Source organism: Chelon labrosus (assembly GCF_963514085.1).
Source record: "Chelon labrosus genome assembly, chromosome: 4".
Lineage (NCBI taxonomy): Eukaryota > Metazoa > Chordata > Actinopteri > Mugiliformes > Mugilidae > Chelon > Chelon labrosus.
Window position 1 is genome coordinate 28,024,374 of NC_140340.1, and position 9,899 is coordinate 28,034,272.

At 41.1% G+C, this 9,899-nt stretch overlaps 1 protein-coding gene across 1 annotated transcript in view; it reads right to left on the reverse strand.

Moving 5' to 3' along the window:
- Nucleotides 1–9,278, reverse strand: part of loxl2a (lysyl oxidase-like 2a) — a 27,218-nt gene extending 17,940 nt beyond the window's left edge. The window contains exons 1-3 of the mRNA XM_084543772.1: nt 9,053–9,278; nt 6,758–7,058; nt 4,079–4,254 (exon numbers count right to left, since the gene is read on the reverse strand). Of these exons, the coding sequence (XP_084399898.1) occupies nt 4,079–4,254; nt 6,758–7,040 (459 nt within the window). The 5' untranslated portion in view covers nt 7,041–7,058; nt 9,053–9,278. The remainder of the gene's footprint in view (nt 1–4,078; nt 4,255–6,757; nt 7,059–9,052) is intronic.
- Nucleotides 9,279–9,899: the final 621 nt, after the last annotated feature.

The window sequence follows — 9,899 nt, forward strand, 5'->3', positions numbered from 1 at the left end:
TCTAAGTATGGGAGAGAGTGGCAATGTGCTTTGCATCTGGAATTTCTATGAGAGTGTACAGCTCCCATCTTGGCAGTAAAAAGAAAAAGACACACATAAAACCCCTCTCAGACTGGACTTACCTGATTGCAGAGCTACTGGCTGTGTCTGGTATAATAGATTATAAAACTGTATACAGAACCATTTAATTTCTACAAATTAGTCCTAATGGTCTTCATCTGTTCGGTAAACGTGACATTTACATAAGATCTGCACCACGCTCGTGTTTGTGTTATATATGAAGCAGCTAGTTTGTTTGTTTAGCGTCAAATAAAGAAGCTCACTATTTCTCAAATTAGGTAAGTTTCAACCACAGAAAACGAGATAAGAAAACAGCCCAGCCATCACAAAATCCCCATTTAAAATTACACTTTTTTAACTTGTTGTACAGATTAAGATTAAACCTTAAAATATTACATAATGTTACAGAGACTTGATGCTAGCAGAAATTTCTGCGACTATTGTTAATCTTTTTCAGCCTTTAAATGAAAGTGTATTTCCTGATGTTAAACTGTTTAAGTACACATGTTGAGTACTGAAATATAACTAGACCAAATCGTAGTTTGTGGATTTAATTCATGCTACTCCAGTAAAATGCTTAAGTGTTTAAATGTTTTAAAGTGACTTATAGACACTTATATTTTGAAAAGCTTGAGCTGGCAATATTTATACTTCAGGCTTAATGCACTTGCGCAGTTTCATAAAGATTTTAAGTCAGAAAAGTATAGGTATGAATAGTAAAAGTTAGAAGTTGGGCACTGTGCAACTCAGAGGAGAGGAGGCCACAGGGGGATCCAGCTGTTGAACATGTGGTGAATCTTTCTGCTACTCTGTGTGCATGAGAGAAACTGGCTTCAGCATCAACCTTTTCTCCTTTCAACCACTCTCCTCCTCACAAGCCCCATGCATACATCCCGCCCCAAGACAAAATCCAACTCAGGCTCGGGTTTCCTTTTGTTGTATTGCAAAGAATGTGAGGAACAGAAATTCTTGCGTGCAGACACCGTCACGCGTGATGGAGTGCAACCTTTGCCCTGTTTAGATGTGTAAAGAATCAAAAGGCTTTTAACAGCTGCATTCTGTTACTAGAGCAGGCTTCTTATGTCTGCCTGTTGATTCTTGATGTAAGTGTTTGGTTGAAGAAAACGTGATAAATGTTATGATGGTCAGCTGCAGCTGCTGTCATAGCCCCATGTTTCCTCATCCCTTCAGCCAGAAAAGATCTTCAGAAGAGTTTATAGTCACTTGTTTTTATCTGAGAATTGCTTTTTTGTCTTTTGTTTATTCACAGCGACTCTTTTGCCATTAGATTTTTCTCTTCTGGAGGTAACGGAAACAGCAATATTATGCAACGATTACACAAGCAACAAACAGCAATGCCAACTTTGGAAAACACACAGAGGACAAAACATCCTGGAATGACTCCTACCAAACTTTACCATGAACCTGTAATTATCCTTAAATGACATATCATGGTCTGCAACTTGCTTTTCCCACACGAACAACTGAACATGGCAGAGCGGGCTGAATCATCTCTACTAGCAGGATAAACAAAGGTTGGCTCTGCTCAAAAACGTGCCCTCCCGTACTGACAGAAAAACTCCTTCTGTCACAATCTGCTGCGTCTATGAGAAACATATGACAGTAATAAAGAGGCTGCGCTGGATTATAGTCCTAGGGACTTTATGTTGGTGGGGGGCATCAGATGCTGCACATTAAAATAATTTACATTATTCTAGACAAAGATTCAGTCACTCAAGAATGTATGTTCCCTTGTTGTTTTAGCAGAGATGCATAACCAGCTGAGAAAGCCTGTGAACGTCAAGACACGTGGCTTTTGTCTCCTGAGGTCAGATCAGTAGCAGACTGCATCAAAGACAATATGAGGTTCTGAGGTCTGAGACTAAATGCCAGTTTAAGAAGAGCTGAGGCTGTTTGAGAAAAACACTTTGAGACTGGATATCAGCAGGATGGCATGTTATTTTATAAATGCTAATGTCCTAATATTATTTGCGGGTACAGATTGACATGCATTTGTCTGATCTTGCAAAAATTATAGTCACCCATGCCAGCGGAGGATGCTGTTATCATTAATAATAGACTCATATTTCCAGTGAACTGTCATTTGCGGTCAAAGCTGAACTGGGCAGAGCTGTTACTGGTCTGTTTTTCAAGTGTATACTGCAAAGCAATCTCAGGATCACGTACCCTTCAGAAAACTAGAATAATTGGTATTTAAGGCAACTTTGTGGCGTGTAAATTTCCCATGACATGCACTACTTAAAAGAACAAACTGCTGGTAAAAACTTAAATTCTGGTTTGTTATTTATAAATACTTTTAACTTTCTAATTTTCAAACAAATATTTACATTCAAGGCTTAATGGCAGTTAAATATTGCTGATTACTTCAACTTTTAGTATTGACCTGCACTTGACCACAGTACACATAGTCGGGTGAAGTTTCCAGATTGAGCACAGAATGTCAATTCATGCTGTGAATAAACAGATTGCAGAAACAGCGCTGCCCATTGCTGATGGCAGTTCAAGCGTAGTTAAAGGCTGCAGCTACACCTCTTTCCTATTCCACTTCCCTGGGACTTGAAAGGCCAGACCAAGGAAATATTTACAGGGTGGGGGACTGAACTGCAGTAACACCCAAAAGACCCTGAATACACAGCACAAATGGGGAACAAGACAGTGCTGCTTCCATTTACAACATATAAAAATATGAACGTCATGAGCAGGGTTCAGTCAGTCTTTATGCAAACATTTCAACTTCTTTTTAACTGTCCCTCTACTCCTCCACTCCCATGACGGGCCTAGGCATTTCAAAGATAAACAAGGATTTAACATGCTCTCCTCAGGCTGATTAGTTTAACTAATTCCAGTAAGAAACATAGTCACTGTTCTGGCTGCTGGAGGGAGTCCGGTGACGCAGCCAAATCTAACAGCCCACATCTAAAATGAACAGACTCTGGTATGGATGCTGCAACAAATAGCTGAAGCGCAGACTTTCTTCTAAATGGTTGCTTCAAGCCTTTCACTGCGGTCTCAAATAGGGAAACCCTCCGGTCTCTAGTGTATGGCTGTGTGTTGTGTAACTATAACTTGTTTTCCGACAAGCTGAAGGAATGCCCTCTGTTCTCCCTCCCTTTCTCCTGTCACGTCCACAGCCCCACACTGAATTTCCATCCGGCACAGAGGCGTTCTGTGTAGCCAGACAGGACGGTCTTCCCGCTCTATGAGTCATCCCCACAATCTCCCAGGCTGCAGAGTGGGGGTCTGGTGTAGGCAGTATTGCACTAATAGGAGCCTGGCAAAGTCATTACTGCAAACAGTGGAGAAGACAGCTCAACAGTATGCACCACCCTAGCTGACTTGTGGATCCTTTCCCTTACTTCATGCCATGTTATACGTGACTACCTACATGTAGGAACAGATATCTCATTTTGTCCAGACATGCTGGGTCATTACTTCCATTACTAGTTGTATCTCCAACGACATGAGCTGGTGAAATAAGCTCTTTGCAATTTGCTCTTTGCAAAGACTCAGAAAACTATTATTTTTCGAAGTTATATTACAGCTTATGATGTTTCAGCAGTTTCCTGCTCAATCTATGTAGTTTTAAGTGGGAGACTCAACATTTGTTTCCTAGCAGCAACTTTATACATTTTTTGCATGATAGAAAAAAATGATTTATTAACTGGAGTAACTCAATTCTAGTTTGGAAAGCTGGAGGGATTTGAAAAAAGAACTTCACTTTGAGCTATTTGGAGCAATGATAAGGTTTTTCTTTCATCCTAAGCCGATTCTCTGTTCCTTTTTTATTGCACAGAACATCTGTTCAGGTACGTGCGTGTACATGAACCATGTGTGGATGCTACTTGAGAGTCGGTAATTCTGTGATCAACAAATCCCACCCTGTAGTTAACACTGTGTGAGATGATATTCACGTTCCATGTATCAATTATGCTGTAAGTGGACTGTGTGTGTTTGGGTGAAGCTTTGATTGTGAGCGTGTTGCCCCATGTAAACCTACCTCATCGGTGCTGGCCTGGTTCCGGATGAACTTGAATCCTGGAATGCGCTTCTGGGAGCACACCACTCCGACGTCCTCTGAATGTTTGCAGTCCGACACTCCAAAGCCATTGGACCGACACTGGGCCAGGCTCTTTTCCCCACCAGTGCAGTGCACATTGTCTAGCCAGATACGACCTGGAAGAGAGAAAGGGAAAGATTCAAGTAAATGGACTTGTGTTCTGATGTAGATGAAGTATATCTTGTGTCACATATAGTATATCCAAAAAACAAAGCAACCAAGGCAACAGGACGTGTTTGGTTTCTTAAAGAAGCTACTTGAAGCAACGGTTTCGATTACTGATTGCAGCTTTGCAAACATGACCATGATTTTTGTTCTTTCATTCATTCATTCATCTTCCGTAACCGCTTGTCCTGTGAAGCGTCACAGGGGGGCTGGAGCCTATCCCAGCTGTCATCGGGCGAGAGGCAGGGTACACCCTGGACAGGTCGCCAGTCTATCGCAGGCCGATTTTTGTTCTTTTTTTGTCTTATGTTAGTAAAGTGAATATTTTAGGTCTTTTCAAGCAAAATTTCTTAAGGTTAAAAACACTTTTACCAAAATGTAAAGGGCATTGTCATTATTTTAACATTTAATTGATCCAATCACTGATTATCCAAGAAAATAATCAACAAATACATAGAAAATGAAAATAATCATTGTATGTACTGTATGTATTTTGACTGTTACGGTGACGCTGTGCCTTTTTTAGGCTGCAGGTCTCACTTTTCCCAGTGCATAGGGCTACAAATTCACAGTGATTTCCTACAGCTAGTGATTACTTCATTTAAAATATATATAGAAGAAGTGTTTAACCAGTGCATCTTGACTTCCTAAGCTGTGGCTCACACGCTACCTGATATCTATTTCAGCATTTCCACTAGTCTAGTCACAGAGACAGTAAACCTACTCACGTGGAGATGTGTTTGGTCTCTAACATAACCTGATGTTTTTTTTTCTCATCCGGAAAGTGACCAATAAATGTTGTCAAGGCTGATGCGGATCATCTGCTGTCCAGCTGGCTGTGCTGAATCAGCCGAGGGGGAAAACCACATAACTCTGGCCCTGGAAACCACCAATGGGCAGCTCATCATTCTGGCAGTCTCAACATGTCGCTGAGGAACATCGTGATCATACCAAGAGAGCGAGTGTATGTTATTCAGTCACGTGGCCTCCTCCTGGCTGGCAATGAGAGCATTATCTCTGGAACATTTTCATACTAAGAGCCAAGCGCTCTGGTGCTGAAATATAACAGAGTGAGAATCAGCCTGGCTCCGGTACACCTTTGTCTAAACAAATACTCAGCATTGCCAGTTGTCATAAATCTAGATTGCTTATTTGGAGACTTACAGGGATTTAACAAGCCACTGAAAACAAGAAGGGAGCATAGTCTGCAAGGAGCCACTAATTAATGCTAAAAGACTGAGTTTTTTGGCACTTTAACTTAACCACATAGCCCAAACAGATCTGAATAAAATGGATTTTGTAGTTAAGAAAAAAGTAACCTAAAATCAGCTATCCTTTGCATTGTTTGTTTATTAAGACTCCAAGTAATAGTTGTGTAATGATAGTTGGGTCTGATTAACATCATTGCAGGAAAATCTCTCCATCCAAAAAGGATGTACGTGTTATGTGGCTCTGTTGTCAATTAAAAAACATTTGTTGGTTATTTTCACCGTTGCATAAGTCATCCTGATGGGAAATGGAAAATCCTCTTGATCTCTTTTATAGCCATGTGTCTACACCAACAACAAGAAAACACAGATAAAACTTGTTTCTATGCACACATGCATTTTTGTTTTCGCAATGATTTTCCTACAGACCCATCACCCGACTATCAGGAAACATATTTTTATACTGTGTTCACAACTTTCAAACTGAAAAGAGCATTCCCTAACCTAATCCAAAGGTGACATCAAAAGCCACTGCTTCAGTGACGTGAACAATTGCTCCACGCATATATGTAAAATTGCTAGACAGTTGTTTCTCATAAAACAGTATGTTGTATGCAACAACATTATATTAGTTTAGAGCAGAATTTGTAATTCTTGAAAGAAGAACTGTAATTCTTGAAAAAATGACTAAAAATAAATAGTGCTTTGGGAAGTCAGTTACTCCACTTTTGAAGTGGCTAGCTGCATGTGGCCGACCCAGTAGTAAAACACGTGCCTTTAACAAGGGACACATTCACCAGCACCAGCCAGCAGCTATCACATTCACAGTTGGGAAATTCATCAGTGTTTTTACAGTGATGGAGGAAATCTGACATGACAGAAAGAAAATGACACAAAAGAAAAAGGTGGTGAGATTATGTCTGTGTGTGTCTAGTTTATACACCCAGTGTTTCCAGTCTTATCCCACACTCATGAACTGATTGGCGTGTCTCAGTTCTCCTCTAATGGGGAAACCAGTGCTTGAGGGGATTAGCAGTCAGACACGGGGGCAAATCTGTCTTTGAATGTATGCAGCTGTTTGCTCAAATTAGCACCCTCACCTATAAACCCTCACATCCATTTTTAAACAGCTAATTTAACATAATTCTGAGTTTAATTTTGGGAGGTTTTGGTTAGATGAAAACTTGAAGTGTCTGCCGGTGACCAACAGACACTTCTCTCATAAACTTGTGGTTCTTTTTCTTACCTTCTCCTTTTCCAAACTTGGCTGAGGGCGACCAGGACACGGCATCCAGGAAGCCCAGCTCTCTGCACGCCACTTGGGCAGCACTGATGGAGAAGTCATCATCGCACACTGTTCCCCACTCTCCATTGTAGAAAACTTCCAACCGGCCCTCGTAGTGTTTCCTCTTCTCCCCCGCTAGACGTAGCTGGATTACAGGTTTGCCAGAATCTGACTGAGCACTGCACAGCACCCACATGGACAGCAAGGTGGACAAGAGACAGAGGACAGAAACTGGGCGCAACATGATGCAGAGATATGTGATCTAAAGGGAGATTAAAAAAAAGGACAAAAGACTGTCAGCATCAGCTTCATACCACTGCAGAGTAATGTTTTTTTTGTTTTTTTTTAATCTTTTTTAATAAAATGGCATTTAAACGTGTCTTTTTCCAGTGCCGCAGGGTCAAACTGAGGGCTGAATGTCATCTGAAGACAAGCAGAGGCAGACAGTCATTTTGTGGTGTGTGGTAGTTATGTCCATAATTTGAGAGAGTGAGCCGTGTCAGTATAAAATCTTGTGCAACAGTTTGGTTTGGCCATCATATCGGGCTCACTAGCACCCATGCAACCACAAGTATAAGTTTGAAAATCACTAACAGAATTCACCCCAGTTTTACAGTATACTCAACAACCATAAAAACACATTTGACTGCCAATGAGAGAAAGAAGAAGGAGAATTTGGGAGGCTTTGGAAGAGAATGAAGTTGATGTTGCTGAGACACGGAGTCTTCTCTCTGTCAGCCTCTGACAGACTAATGGGGAGCAAATGTGGGCTCCTGCAGGGAGGGTGCTGCCCCTCTCATTTATCTGCTGATCTGTGCCTGGAGGGCGCGCAATTGAGCTTCAGACGGAAAGTTGACTTCACCTCGATATTTCATTGCAAACCATGAAAGTGTCAACGGTGGGACCAAAAGCCCCGAGGGAGGAATGTTTCTGGAGAAAAGGGAGGCAGTGAAAGTAAGGAGACCTCCACATCATGCAGTATGTGGACAGAGGTGGGGTGAGGGGCTCTTTCCAAGTCGACGTCATAGAAACAGCCAAACAAACTGCAGAGATGTGAAACAACACTGTAGGAGCACATGGTCAATAAATTGTCATTTGGGGACATCCGTAAAACATTCGGCTAATCTCTCCATGACAGGAACAAGCTCGGCATTAAACTGGGGACACCGTAGTCTGGAATTTTAACAGTATGTCAGTGTGTCTCTTGTCACAGTAATGCATTTAAAAGTACAAACGTACAAACAATATATTTAATCATTTCCATAGTAATTAAAGAGTACAAACTATTCCAACAAAGAGATGTACACAATTACAAAAATAACTCATCTTCATTTACCCTGATAAAGACACCTGGTCTTGACAATGACACTTTGAAATGACTGACTGATCCACAATAACACTGTGACTGTTTTATTTTTGTCAAGCAGATCAGAGTGCACATGTGCACATCTATAACTAAGGGAACAAACATCAATCTAGCACGTGAGCACGTGAGCATGTGGATTATAGTAAATAAATAACAGCTTATATTGTGTCTGTTGTATAAACCGCTGCAAACAAAACCAGTGGAGTCACACCCACTTCCTACAGAAGGATGATCACAGTCAAAACCAGCTGCTGCAAAGATGTGAATGAAGCGTTCAAGATTGTAGATGGTTATGGAGAAAACTGAAAACATGTAGTCAGATGGGAACAATAATGTCAAAAGAAAAAAAAAAAGCAGCTTGTCAATGAAGGGTAGCCAAGGATATCAGGTCGACTGGAAAATCCCACATGATTACACTTTATTGCTTTCTCAGTCAAAGCCAGGGCTCTTGTATTGTCTGCTGTTCATTTGTGTAAGGCATAAATCAACCATTAGCGACTGTTAAGCCCTGATCAAAGCAGATGTAAATATTCACCATGATAAAAAAAAAAATTAAAAAAACAAACTTTATGGAGTTGGAAAAGCCAGCAGCAGAGTTAGAGATGCTAATAACACCGTATCTCCTACTAGCATCTGAAACTTTGGGGTTTTGTGCTCCTCTACACTTAAATGAAAATAAATATTTGATAGTAAATAAACTTAAACGAATGTTAACAAGCTAAAAATTCAAAAATACACCTGGTTATATATTTTGTAAGTCGTGCAGAGAGGACACGTGATAAAAAAAAGTTTACAGTCTGGCATCTCAAAGTTTCACACACTCATGCACGTGCGGATCAGAACTCAATATGTCGGACACTGAGGGGTGTCTTTAAAGTAAAAGGACTTACTTTGGTAGTAGATAGACAGTTGACCCCTTCCAAGACGCTGTCTTTCCGAGCTTCTGAGGAGGATGAGATATGAAGCAGTGATTCTTGGTCCTTTTAATATTCTCCAGGCTGTTTCCTCTGCTCCCCTCACAGCTGGCAGGGCTCTCCCGTCCCACTCCTCACCACACAGCGCAGCCAATGAGAGGCCGCCTCAGCATCCTGGACCCGCCCCCTCCGACCCGATCACCAGGGTTACGAAAACACACCAAAGTCGCTAGAAAGACCCTCCCTGGGTGGAAAAGTGGTATGGTTCATTTATCCCACGTGTCATACCCCTGAAGTGACTTCTACATTAAGTTAAATTCAGGTTACTTATTTTTAGGAATTAATAAATTACTGTTATGGTTTATCCATCCAGTAATAGTGGATGTTAGTTCGTACATTTTTTTTTTTTTTTTTTTTGGCTGTTTGTTTTGTCATTTAAGCACCATTTGATGAGGCTTCACATTCCAAGGTTTCCTCTTAAAGTTTGTGTGCTATCCCTCTACTCCTAAGTACAACAATCTGTCATAAGGTAGATGGAAGGAGCATTGTCTATGCACGTAAGACCTTTCTAGCCTGTTGTAACAGGTCCTTTAGATTTCGTTATGGGGGGTCTCATGTGATTGGAAAACCTTACAACCAATTAGACTGGCTCAGGGGATCTTTGCCAAAGGGTAATTAGTTTCCAGCAGAATGACTCCAGACCAACTTTCCACGCACAAAAAATCTTGTGGGTAGAGGAAGTTGATCTGGCTTCCAGGCTAAAGCCTTCATAAGTTTAAGGAGGTTTATGGTGGTCATAATATTGCCAAAAGGTAGCCATTTG